At 57.0% G+C, this 12,660-nt stretch overlaps 2 protein-coding genes across 4 annotated transcripts; both read right to left on the reverse strand.

The window, feature by feature from the left end:
• Positions 1 to 952: 952 nt before the first annotated feature.
• On the reverse strand, positions 953 to 5,708 carry ICMT (isoprenylcysteine carboxyl methyltransferase). The gene is made up of 6 exons (XM_040585696.1): positions 5,649 to 5,708; positions 4,500 to 4,715; positions 4,234 to 4,322; positions 3,976 to 4,145; positions 2,976 to 3,193; positions 953 to 2,142 (listed from the first exon to the last, which is right to left on the reverse strand). Exons 1-6 carry the CDS (start codon positions 5,706 to 5,708, stop codon positions 1,960 to 1,962), a joined length of 936 nt encoding a protein of 311 aa, XP_040441630.1. The 3' UTR covers positions 953 to 1,959.
• Positions 5,525 to 12,041, reverse strand: ACOT7 (acyl-CoA thioesterase 7). Of its 3 annotated transcripts, none has more exons than XM_040588260.1 (10): positions 11,932 to 12,041; positions 11,034 to 11,151; positions 10,448 to 10,604; positions 9,836 to 9,927; positions 9,587 to 9,701; positions 8,889 to 8,903; positions 8,160 to 8,246; positions 7,242 to 7,358; positions 6,824 to 7,008; positions 5,525 to 6,190 (listed from the first exon to the last, which is right to left on the reverse strand). In XM_040588260.1, the coding sequence occupies exons 1-10, from the start codon at positions 11,982 to 11,984 to the stop codon at positions 6,086 to 6,088; spliced, it is 1,044 nt and encodes a 347-aa protein (XP_040444194.1). In that variant the 5' UTR covers positions 11,985 to 12,041; the 3' UTR covers positions 5,525 to 6,085. The 3 variants fall into 3 exon arrangements, with proteins under 3 accessions (XP_040444194.1, XP_040444196.1, XP_040444195.1); XM_040588262.1 differs by lacking the exon at positions 11,932 to 12,041 and adding an exon at positions 11,247 to 11,324; XM_040588261.1 differs by lacking the exon at positions 8,889 to 8,903.
• Positions 12,042 to 12,660: the final 619 nt, after the last annotated feature.

Here is a 12,660-nt window from a genome sequence, read left to right on the forward strand (position 1 = left end):
CTCTGCTCCTTGCGCATCTGCGCAATTTAAGAACTCACCAACTGCTGTAGTGCAGGAGGGCAGGTTACTCCTCCATCTGTTCACTAAAGGTTCAGACTCCTTCCCTGCGCCTGTCTCCTCATTGAGCTTCTAGTCACAGGATTCAGGAAAATAAAAGGATGAGAGGCTGCTGGTCTCAAAAATACTGAGAGCGCTCTGAAGATTTGGCTCAAGTGAAATTTATCCCTTTCTCTTGGTGCCAGCGTATCACACCTTGGGCAGACCCCGCTGCCGCAGAGCTGGAACTGGGGTCAGAGCTAGCGCCAGTGCACACACAAACGAGGTATGTTTACTACAAAGAATGACTTGAGAACAAAGCTTAGCTTCTGTTGTCAGCTCACGTCAAACCCAAGCAACAACTACTTTGCTTGTTTCAAAGTACACTTGTGCCAGCGTACAGCAGAAATGTCAACACCTACAAAAAGATTAGTTAAAAATTCACTTGCCTGAGGCATGCTGGCTACAACAGCAGGTTGCAGCTTCTGTGAGGACGTGCATCGGAGGCACAGAAAAGCCTGAGCAGGAGCCTACGAGTGACTACGCAGAGAAACCAGTGCTATTCAACTGGGCCATTTTCATGTTTGCCCCTTTCTCCCAAGCCAAAGGCATGCTCAGTAAAAGACAAATGACCAGTGAAGGCGTTAAGCTGATGCTTCATGCAGAATGCACTCTGCAAGACAAAGCAAAGCCGGTGGAGGAAGGACTCTGTGTCAGTTAAGTGAGGACGATGGAGAATATGCCCCATCCCTGCGGCTGTACAGCCCTGCAAGTTGCTGTGAGTTACGGTTGTGCTTCAGCACCACACTGGACTGTTCCAAAAACCCACTGGGACTTACAAAAGTAAGGATTCCAGTTTCAGTGATGTCACCGGTACCTCAATAGATCTCCAAATAACCACCAGACAGATCAGCAATATTTTTTCTCATTTTTTTATAAAAAAAATTAAAACCAAAGCAATTTCCACCAGTGCCCCCTTTCCTGAGCCGTACTACAGCACGTTACCAAGGAACACCACTGGCCCAAAGCGTGAACTGACAAGCAACTCATTTCCATTCCAGCTAGGAAGAATAATGTAAAACTCAAGAAAACAGTGAACCTCTTTGGTATATAACGACAGAATAAGTTATACCACAAAGCTCGCATAGGAACCATTTCCAAAATGGCAACGTTTAAAATAGCGTTAGCTAGCCAAACCTTTGTCCCTGTTTGGAGAATTTCCCTAGAAGCACCTCCTAGTCACACTGACATCCCAGCTTTTGCCCAAAAAAGCAGGCAAGGATCTCAAGCGCTAAAGCCCTTGGCAAGCCTGGCAGCTGCGGCTCTTTCCCAACCCAAAATCCTGGGATCTCTGCAGGATGGAGGCAGCCTGGCAGGATAGGAAGCAGCGCGATTTGGAAGCGGGAAGAGGGAACTGGAGGTGGCGGGGAGGCTCGGGAAGGCGGCAGCTGAAACTGTGACTCCCGAACTCACAGCAGCAGCGGCTGAGGGAGGAGGGAGTGGGCTCACCCTCCTGCTGCGTTTCGGAGGCGCTTGCAATCCAGCAGCATGAGGCAAGTGGAAGAAACGAAACCTCCCCGTGCACATTAATGCCTGGGAGAGAACCAATTGGCGCTGCACTGCGTTTCAGTAGAACTCAGCTGCTGCAGGCAGAAAGGTTCGATTCTCTTTAGGGTCGCTACAGGCTAAGTTATCTGCAAGATCCCTGAATGTGCAACGAAGGACTTATCTCGAGGAGGACGAATGAGCTTCTGATCTGCTAGTGACCTGGCAGGCTGGGCAGCTCCGCAGCCCTTTGCCAGCTGCTCCCAGGCGGCTGGGAACTATCAACGGGCTACTCCCGGTGCCACTGCCACACATCATCCCTCACCCTGTGGTGCCTGGAGCTGGGCGTTCACTTGGCCAGTCTGGTTTTTGCCCGTGCTACAGTTCCACTTTGACTCCTTTAATAAAAGGGAGACCCGATGGCACCTTCCTTTTGTACTCCAAGTACTCTTCTCCAAAGAAGTGAATAAGTGTGATCTCCTCCTCCTCGATCCGCTCCCTGAAGAAGCGCCAGGATGCCAGTGCATAGCCCACCATGCAGATGGGATTGCAGAGTAACACCTGTGAACAGACACCAACTGTTAGCGTCCCCTCACCTCTCACAGAAACTGAGGCTGCCCCCCAGCCCCACATGCTCATCGCCCTTCAATAACTTTGCCATGACATCCAAACACTCTCCAAAGAAAAGAAAAAATCCCAGCACCTTTTGTGGAATTTCAATCTGCGGAAGAAATCAGTGCTTATGAAGAAAGCGGCCTGCAGGCAGCTGCCAGCTCCTACCACCCTGGCTAAGAGCAGCACCCCAGCACTAGAGAGCCCATGCGTGGCCACACAGCTCCACATGTGGTCTCCCTCCAGAAAAATAATCACAAGTGCTAACCACAAGAAAAGTGCAACTAAGGCAGTGCTGTGTTACAGCCTGACTGCAGCTGCCCCCAGGTTTACCCTCTGGCTGGGGCCCTGGGTGCTCTTAGAGGGAGTTTGCTTTGCCATCCAGCACAGGACTGGTATTTGGCAGGAGCGAGGTCAAGTCCTGACTGCTTATGGAAGGCTTTTTGGCCATAGGGATGCAAGGAAACTGGACACCAGCTTTAGGCTAGCAGTAGATCGTACTCTGAGCCTCCCAGGGCATTCTGGCTCAAACCCGAGCCCTGCCACCCCTGCTTATTCCATATAAAAAATTAAGCCAATGGGGTCTTCCCAAATTCATGGGCTGGGGGCAGAGCACTCAGGGTTTCTCGATGCTCCACATGCAGTGGGAGGTACCAAAACCCACGCTTAGGCCACCACTGCCACTGACCGCCAGTGATTTGCATCCCATTACAGACATTGGGTAGAATTAAGAAAGACCTGGATTATAAGATGAAAGTATCTGAGCACATTGTATACGGTACCTGTGTTCCAATACTCCAGTAAAACCATCCCACGTAAGACGGGTGCCGGAACCACCCATACACTCCACTTGTCACCAAAGTATGAGTATCCGATTTTTCATTCTGAACAATATGGTTGAAGTTGGAACCAGCTGTGAGCATGGCCGCTTTCCTCAGACAGTCCCCAAAGATCACCATCAATAACCCTACAGTACTCAGCCAGGTGATCTGCTTCAGCTCTGCAAGTGAATAAGGACGGGTCACAACAGGTTTCCACATATCACGTGCGGGGAGACACCAGGGGATTGGGGCAGCGGGTGGGCTTCCCACTCCACAAATCTCAAAGCATGACAACTAGTAAAACACAGCCAGCGTTCCATGCATCACCGTCCCACCACCGGAACAAATAAAAATAGTGTTCCTTGCCACTGTATCACCCGACGCAAAGTCTGTAGGTCCTTGTGGCGGAGTGCCCTAAGGGGAGCCCAGCTTTATGGCGCAAAGCTGTCATAAAGTACAGCCAAGGCGATGTGCTCAGGCCAGACACTGGGAGCTCTGCAGCCCATCCTGTATTATGAAGGGGGGAAGGAGAAAATCTCTCCTCTCCCAAAAAAAGGAAGCAGCCCAGACTGGGCAAACAGCAACAGTTTCTGCTGATTTGATTTTATTCCAGGTCAAAAGACGACACCCAGATGTAACTGAAGCGTCACTCTTTGTACCAACAAAGCAGCTTGAAAGAGGCAGGCAGAACAGGGCTGAAGACCTGCTACATAGCAAAGACAGCCCAGCGTGTCACAGCGAGGGGGGCGCTCCCCCCGAGCCTGAAACCAAGAGGCTTTGAGCACAGAGAGATTAAGGCCATGTCAAAGCCCTCCTCCACTGCCGGCATGGGTCAGCTAAGCAGGGATCATCAGTGCTTTTCTACCAGGCGGGTGGTCTGTGGGCAAGCCACGTGCAGCCAGGCAGACCCAGGGGACAGCAGGCAGAAGGGTGGGCAGCTGGGAAGGGCAGGGTGGCCAACCTGGGAAGAGGAGCTTCTCCAGCGTGAACTCTACCCAGGAGGAGAGGGCGGCCAGGTTGTACTCGAAGCTGTGGTTGAGCAGAAAGGAGTCCAAGGAAAGGCTGCGCGGGTTGTTGATGGCTGTCACTAAGTACTCCGAGTAGTGGAAGAGGGAGAGGGAGCACATGTACCTGCGGCAGGAGGGAAAAAAACGCTGGGCATGGCTGGGGGTCATCATGCTCGCCCAGCTCCCCCGAGCCCTGCCAGCCCTTCCCTTACCATCCAAAGTGGCGCCAGGCAGAGCGGCCGGTGCTAAGCAGCAGCCCACAGCCGAAGGCAAACCCCAGGAAGCAGGCCCGGACAGCGATCTGCAGGCAGAGGAAGGGGAGACAGAGGAGCTGCTGCTGCTCCTCCCCGCCCGTCTGCCGCCCCACGGGCCCCGTGTCACCCCGGCACGGGCACGGTGCCGCCCCGTCGCCCCCCGGCCCCGCCCCCCCCCCGCGAGCCTCCTTCCACCCCACCGCTCCGGGGCCGCCCCCCCGCACCTTGTAGAGCGGCCGCGGGTAGAGCAGCAGCAGCGCCGCGTTAACGCCCGCCACGTGTAGGGCGAGCGCCAGGCGGCCGCGCAGGCCGGGGGCGGCCAGCAGCGCGGCGGGCGAGCCCAGCACCACCGGCAGCGCCGCCACCGAGGCGCCCAGCAGGAAGGCGGCCAGACTGGCACGAGCCTCCCGGCCCAGCCACCCCCCGCCGCGGACCCGCCGCTATCGCCGCCGCCGCCATCATGGCGGCGCCCGCCCCGCCCGCGTCGCCTGGGAAACGGCCGCACCGCTCTCGCGAGAGCTGCGCCCGGCGCAGGGGCAGTATCCCCATGAGGGCTGCCGCTCTCGCGAGAGTTCCGTCCCAGGCAGGCGCAGTAGCCCCGAGAGCGGCGCAACTCTCGCGACCCTCCGTCTCGCGCAGGCGCAATGTCCGCCGCGGGGAGGACCGAGGAGCTCTCGGCGTCCGCCCGGCTCCGGGTGTCGCCTCCGGCCCAGGGCCCTCTTTGCTCTTGATTGTTGTTTACTGTAATAAACTGTCACACCCCGCTGGGCAGACCCTCCGAGCTGCCGCTCCCGGCCCGGGCTGAAGCCTTCGGGCCACCGCCCCCTCACACCCGTCCAGCCCCCGCCCCGGCGGCTCTCGCCGGTACCTGCCTCGTGCCTGGGAGGCCGAGAGAAACGGTGCTGTGCCCCGCGGGCACCGGAGGAACCCGGTGGTGCTGCCCCGGCCCCGCGGCCCGGCACGGCTCACACCCGGCCGCCGGGCCAGCGTGAGGAGCAGCGGGGGGCCCAGCCGCAGTCCCGGGACGCGAGGGGGACTGTGGGGCTGCGATCCGCACAGGCTGGCTGCCAAACTGCGGGAGCTAGCCCAGGATTCCCATTGAAGGACGCAGGCTTTCCTAAAAACAAGTGGGGAGCCTGCTGCACTGCTCAGGGACCCTGGGAGGAGCCGGAAAAACAGGAGGGTGGAAGCAGCGCAATTCATTTGGAATTGCTGCTACTCGAGACTGAAAAAAAAAAAGCCACACCCATTTTATTTTGGTCAACAACAACAGACTTTATTTATGCCACAAGATTCCTTAAATAACTTAGATGTGCACAGAGAAACTACCTAGAGGTGTCAACAAAAACAGTCCGAGACATTCAGTACGATACAGGGGCACGTTTCTCGTCACAAGTATCGTACGTAAGCTTTGGTGTGCAGTTGTAGGACATACCGGCAAGTTTTAACACAGCATCACAAAGACTCATGGCCTCACAAGTCCCTCGTGCCGCCACGCACCTCTGTCCTGATACGGCACGGGCGAAAGCTTCGCTTACGAGATTAAACTGTGAAAACGGGGCTCCAGAGGCAAATGGCGAGCAACCGGGAAGGCTCCTGGAGCCTTGCAGGGTGCTTAAGCCACCTACAGCACAAGGTCTACGGCGCTAAACCGATCAGCAGCGAAGCAACAGCACTGCCATGGCAGCTCCGGCGGCAGGCTGGGGCAGGCGAAGGCGCGAGGCCCGGCGCAGACCGGACACGACACTAACGGGAACCTGGACGTTTGGCGGGCAAAGGCTGCAAGAGCACGGGGCAGCACAGGCTGGGATCACTGCTGGGCAGCCTGCTGCATCTGCGCCTGCCGCTTGGCTTTCGTCTGGAGGTACCTGCCCTTCCCTTCCTCGAAGCGCCGCTTCTCATCCTCTGTCTCTGTCTGCCGGTGACATAAAGAAAGCAAAGCCAGAGGTGTTAGCTGCCTCAGGGCATCACAGCTCTCCCACACTGCACGTTGCCTCCCATTACAAGAAACAAGAAAACTAAAGGAAAACCTGGACTCCGTGAACTACATGTTTTGACAGGTAAGGTACTCCTGCACAGAGCAGGAGGAGACCTGCACAGGATAAAATATTAATAAAGAAACAGCCCCCAGTCAGCAGCGCCATGTCAGCAAAGACCTGCCAGGATCAGGAGAGCTAAAAATAGTCAGGGAGGCTGCAGCGTGGAACGCCACAAGGAACAGGGATGAGAGGGCCTCTGTTGCTGCTCAGGGTCCTCTCCTGCGTGTCCCCAGGAGGGGAAGCAGCAGAGCTTGCATGCAGCCTGTCCTCAGCTGTGAGAAAGGAAAGAATGCCCAATTGACACATCAACAATTTTCAGAAGAAACATAAAAAAATACCCCAACCCTGAATCCTGCTCTGGAAAGGCTCATTCATGCTCATTTTTTTCTGCTGAATAATTCAAGGGAAGAGGACTTCCTAGACAAAAAAGCTGGCCTGGGGCCTGCCCCAGGAGGAGCAGGAGTGGGGCTGGCCCAGCAGGCTGGCAGCCTGGTTGGGAGAGCTCTTACCAGCAACTGTGGGACAGGAAGAGGCTTCCCCTCCTTGCTCAAGGAGACGTAGGTGAAGAAGGCGCTGACAGCACGGTACCGCTCCCGAGGCTCATCCACGAATGGGTCAGCATCTACAAAGACTTCGATTTCCATGGATTTATTGCTCGTGAAGGTCATGCGTCCTGAGATGGTGATGACACTGCCTGCAAAGCGGAGAGGGGCCAGTTAAGCTGATGGCCCCTGCTTCTGCTCAGAGGAAGGGAGCGAGGGGTTCTACATGTTACATGCTTAAGCCATGTCTTAAGTGGAGCTTATCGACAAAGGACTAGTTTAACAGGGAATAAATCGCCCTGCCTGTGTGTCCTGAGCATGCACCCAAGGGAGCCAGGATGTGGCACTGTGTGAGAGCGAAGTGCCCGCCATCACTCTCTGGTACCTTTTTTGATCTTCTCATGGAAGTTGATGGCATCCACTGAGGCAGTGACGATGTTGGTCTTGCAGTGGCGAGCAGCCACAATCCCAGCGACCTCATCCATGAGCTTCATGGTGACACCTGGGGAGGGGAAACAGAGGGTCCTGTCTCAGGTAAAACAGAGGGATTTGGGAAAAAAAACACATGTAGGTCGGTAATGTCTTTGCACAACCAAAGGTACGCCAGGGAGTCAGACTAGTGACTGAATTTCAACTGCAGGAAACCCCTGGTACCAGCACAAAGACTCCTGTCAAGAGTACCATCAGGGTGACATCCTCGCAGACCCAGGCTTATGACCGAGGCCAGCTCTGGCTCTCCTGAATTTCTCTAAGCAAACCTCAGCCTTGTAAGGCAAGATCAGTCCCACAGATCTCCCACTCAGAAACAGCTCTGAGCCATGTTGTTTTGCTTTTTCTTATGGATGCAATTAGACAAATAGCGGTGTGTAGCCCTTGGCGAATGCACCTCTTCCCAGGCTCACACCACACGCATCCGCCTTGCCCTGCTCTGCCTGCCTGGCAGACACTGGGCACTGCCAGCCAAGAGGAAATTACTCCAGCAATTTGCAGTCATTGTACATGTTTATAATGTACGTGTTTATAATCAGAGATCTGCAATTTAAGAGACAAATGACAAAATTGTAGGATTTACAATTTGAGTATGTCAGTTTTCAGGGCCTTTTTTAAGCACAGAAAAAGACAAAGCGTTTGTCTCAGCCAAAGCAACGTCGAACCTTACAGGTGGTGCAAACGAGCCTGTGTGCCTTCAGAGGCAGAGCCTGCCTCCCAAAAACACCCAGATGATGCACAAGTTGCTCTCAAATGGTGCTTCTGCTCTGGGGAAGAACCAACCCAGCCATTGAACAGGGCAGGCAGGACTCACCTCCATGCACGAAGCCCAGCAGCGTGCAATCCGATGGTCCCACTAGGTGGATCAGGCTGGACTGGCTGTAGCCAACCGTGTGTGGCTCTGGTTAGAAGAAGAAAGCAAAGTGGAGGTCAGAGCTACTCAGCCAGCACCCATATGCCACTGTACACACCTGTCTTAAACTGTCTGAAGGAAGAAAGCATGGAGCTGCCTTATGCAAAGGTGAAGTATGTTCAAACCGGTGTTTAAATTGGCCCCGAAAAGTCCTGAGAGCAGAGGCTATTCACCGTCTAATGGGCTGCCACCTCCCTCTAATGTCCACCCATCAATTTTATTCCAGCTCAGTTAATTTCTTCTTTTAAAGCTTTCAGAGAGCCCAAAAGCAAAAGGGAGGGAACTGACACGCGGCTGTATGCTTTCCATCCTCAGGCCACTAGATGCAGCTGAATCTCCCTGAACCTGCCACTTAGTGACATCTCCCAAGAGCCATGCTTCCCCCTTGGCGCGATGGCCTCGGCACCCAGCCCCCCCAGCCCTAGCACATGCTGGTAACATCTGACTTGCCACTAAATCCAGACGACAGAAACTGCACCCTCCAATTGCCAGCAAAGGAAAACTGCTCTTGGGGGTGGTTGTCCACCTAACAAGAGAAGCTAAAGGCACTTAGTGCAAGAAAAACCAACCAAGCCCCCAACCGCTTGGCATCACCTCATCAGGGAAGACGTAGTGCCCGCAGAGCCTTACCTTTTGTCTGCCTATCTGTGAGCAGGGAGAACAGAGGGGAAAAAAAGCATTTGAGCAACTCTCATCCTGTATCACCCCCTGCCCAACAATCCCCGCATGCCATCTCTCTGTCTCTGCCTGAGGACCACGGCCAGTCCTGGAAGCCACTGGCCACTTGCCCCTTCAGCTCTCTGTCAGCACCACCATCGTGCTTCCAGAAGCTGGGGCAATGCTTTTGGGAGGAAAAGGATCCCCAGCAACCCCCCAGTGAGAACATGACTCCCAGTTCCTCCCTGTAGCTCATCCTCCCCTTCAAACACCGGACTATGACTTCTTGATAAAAACTGACTTCCAGAGAGGGGCTGCAGCTGCAGAGTGTGAAAAATCCTCATCTGACACTTGTGTTCACCCCATGCTGAGCAAAACTAGTTCCTGCTGCCCAGGACTGCACAAGGGATGCAAGGAGTGGCAGCAAGAACTGTGTTTTGGATAAGGGCAACCCACCCACCAGCCCCAACAGAGGATCACAGGTGCCCACCCAGCTCCCCCTGTGCTCATGCACTGTGGCTTCAAAATCCCATCCCCATCCCCAACACAGTATTTTGGAGGGCACGCTCACAGCCACAGGTGCCTGCGGATGACTGGAGTTGCCTTGGGGACTAGTTCAGCCTCCCAGCACCACCGGGCCATTTCTACAGGCCACACACTGCCCACATTACCTGGGTTGATGACAGGGAAGATCATGTCGCCGTTTCTCTGCTTGGTTTCCAGCCGATCCAGCTTTTGCTCCTCATATCGCTTCTTCCCCTCATCCTCCTGCTCCTTTCTCGCATACTGAAAGGAAAGGCCGGTAAGAAGAGGGTCAGCAAAGCCACCGGCACAGCCAGGGATGCCAGCGGGGCTAGGTTAGAGCCATTCTCCTGGAGAGGGTGAGCTTTCATTTTTCAGACCAAAGCAAGCTGTCCTACCTGGATGGGGGGAACCTCAAGGACCTTGTTCACATTCTTCAGGGACAGTGGCACATACCACAGGGTCGCCTTGTTTGTCACCTTCTTCGCCCCTGGAGGAGAGGGGGCAAAGGGTGACCATGCCAGCACCAGCAGCACTTCACTGCCACTGGCGCTGTCGCAGTCTGGGGCTGTCTGCACACTAGCAATGTCACCGGCACTGGGCAGCCCCCTGCCCTGCTGAGCTTTGGCTTGGAGCAGATGTGACAATGTGCTTTTGGGAAGGCATCCCAGCAAGCGGAGCCAGTTGCCACAGCAACAGCAGGAAAAGGGTCTTCTTCTGGCCAAAAGCAGCCACAGGCAGCAAATTAGGCAGGAGGAGCTAACAGCAGATATTTCCATTCTTCACTAAAAGCGATCAATGGAGCCATAATCCCCAGGGAGCCTGCTTGGCTTCCCTTCCCAGTGCCAACCCTCCCCACCACCCCCAACAATCTCAATAAAAAGGCAAGATCTCCCCTCTGCCCGATGCTACCAGCAACGGTGGGTGGAAGATGGAGTCACTGCCACGAGCTCTCAGCTTATCACGATTATTCCTGGAGTTTTGGGACAGAGCCGCCGGCAGCCGCCCACCTGTTAAAATGTTTTCGGACATGACGTTGACCTGGACCTCCACAGAGTGCCGGGAGGTGTAGGTGATCTCAGCGCTGACATTGGCCACCTCACCGATGCACACTGGGGAGAGGAAGTCCGTCCGCTCCACCCGCGCCAGCGCGGCCACACAGGGCTCCTGGGGACGGCGAGACAGCAAGAGTAGCAGCCACAGCCATGCCAAGCAGGATCGCAGCCAGTGGCTCCCCATGGCTGGCCCATGCTGTGTGCAGCTCCGGCACTTCAACTACCACCTTATCAGCTGGTGGCCATGCTTCCTTCCCCACCCGTTACCAATGCTGGGGCTGCCTCTGACTCGCCTGTCACGGGAGTTGAAACACTAACAGCAGTGTAATAATATTTCTGCTCGTAAAAGCACCAGCTGGAGCCACCAGTGGTTTGCACACAGCAGCAAGGATTTCCGCTGTGTGTGGGACAACTGGAGAGGACCCCAGGGATGACTGGTGGTCCCAGGGGACTTCCCGCTGCCAGAAGACCCCTGAGGTGTGGCACGGGGGTCAGAGAGTCACTGAGCCAGAGCCCAGTGGGCACTCCGGTGCCTACTTACCCCAGCCTGGGAGTTGCAGTGGCGGGTGCTGATGATGGCTCCTGCCTCCTCAATCATCTTCAGGATGGTTCCCCCATGGACATTCCCCACGACATTGGCATCATCTGGCCTCATGATCCTGCGAGGGGAGAGACACAAGGAGCTCGCACTCCCCTGCCATGCCCCCAGCCCGGGTCCCAGTGCAGCCACTCGGAAGTATCGTTATTGCCCTACCGGATGATCTGCTGGGCCATCTCACCACGCTGATGCCGGCAACGTCACTGGCACTGCCTGCATGCAGCTTCCTGTGAGGGGCAGTGGAAACCGCCCCAAATTATAGCTGGGAGTGGAAGGAGGCATTGCTCCTTTGCTGGGTGCGGCTGGCTGCTCAGCTAGGATGGTGTGTCACCACCACCTCGCTGCGGCAGACAGAGCCGGGCACATGCCACCCCTTGACCTGGCTTCCTGGCAGCCACAGTGGTTTTGCTGGAGCAGCAAATAATCAGCGGGAGGAGAGAAAGTGAGGCACGGTGGCGATGGGGCAACAACCATGTGCCGGCCCAGAGACGAGCTGCACTTTGGCAAGGCGGCCATGCCAGGGAGCTGCAAAAGGCAGGAAAACCGGGGCATGCCCTGCCCGCCCTAACAGCTCACAGGCACCGGAGTGAGCGCACAGCGCTGCTTCACAGTGCCAGGTGCGACCAGCGTCAGCAGCGCAGGCAGCGATGCTGGTGCAGACAGCGTGACCGGCGCAGGCAGTGCAGGCAGCGTGACCGGTGCCGGCAGCAGCACAGGCAGCAGTGCAGGTAGCACCACCGGTAGCATCCCGGTTGCAGGCCGGCCCGGGCCCGCCCGCGGACCCCCAGCCCCCCTGCCCTCCCCCGGGCCCCCGGCAGCGGGTGGCGCGGCGGGGCCGTACCTGGAGACCTGGATGGCGGCCGGGCCCGGGCCCGCGGCCCCACGCTCCGACATGGCGGCACCGGCGCCCCGCCCGCAACGGCGCTGCGGCACCGCCACGCCTCGCCACGCCACGCCTCCCCGCGGGGGACACGCCCTCGAGGCGTCCCATTGGTGAACAGCGCCTCGCCACGCCCCCGCACCGGCAGGGGGGCGGGGCAGCGCTCCACCGCCTGGCGCCGCCTGGGAGCGCAGAGAAGGGCTGGTGTCCCGATGCCCGGGGACGGAGCTCTGGTGGTGCCCGGGGACCTGGTGCTCCGGTGCTGCCCGGGAGGCTGGTGTCCCAGTGCCCAGTGCCCGGGTGCGGTCCTCCGGTGCTGCCCAGGGAGCAGTGTGTGCCCCACTGGGACTGAAGCCCCTTCACCTTCACTTGCTCAGCTGCCTGCCCTGGGGTGCGCCCTGCTTGCAGGGGGGCTCACAGAGGTCACGGCCTTCAGGCCGGCACGGGCAGCTACCAGCACCTGCGGGAGCAGGCTCGTGCTGGGTGTGGGCTGCCGGTGGGCAGCCTTCCTGCCTCCATCCTTCCCCATTGCTGGAGGCTTTATTCGGTCGGGAAAGAGCTCCATGGGTCACCCAGGGTTTTGGGGGCAGGTGAAGGCGATGGCCCCAAGCAGCAAGGGACAGATCTCTGCCGAGCGCAGGCAGGGATAGGGATGAGGACAGGGGTGGAGAGGTACGGGTCAGGGCCGGA

This window comes from Falco naumanni, chromosome 3 (assembly GCF_017639655.2).
Source record: "Falco naumanni isolate bFalNau1 chromosome 3, bFalNau1.pat, whole genome shotgun sequence".
NCBI lineage: Eukaryota > Metazoa > Chordata > Aves > Falconiformes > Falconidae > Falco > Falco naumanni.

Bases quoted from the DNA above. Each gene is read 5' to 3' on its own strand.
- ICMT (XM_040585696.1), bottom strand. From the start codon at position 5,708: ATGTCCTACAACTGCACACCAAAGCTTACGTACGATACTTGTGACGAG. The intron at 4,716-5,648 runs GTATCGTACTGA...CGGCGGCGATAG, and splicing joins GTGACGAGAAACGTGCCCCT to CGGCGGGTCCGCGGCGGGGG. The intron at 4,323-4,499 runs GTGCGGGGGGGC...CTCTGCCTGCAG, and splicing joins ACCCGCGGCCGCTCTACAAG to ATCGCTGTCCGGGCCTGCTT.
- ACOT7 (XM_040588260.1), bottom strand. From the start codon at position 11,984: ATGTCGGAGCGTGGGGCCGCGGGCCCGGGCCCGGCCGCCATCCAGGTC. The intron at 11,152-11,931 runs GTACGGCCCCGC...CTCCCCTCGCAG, and splicing joins GCCGCCATCCAGGTCTCCAG to GATCATGAGGCCAGATGATG. The intron at 10,605-11,033 runs GTAAGTAGGCAC...CGCCGTCCCCAG, and splicing joins ACTGCAACTCCCAGGCTGGG to GAGCCCTGTGTGGCCGCGCT.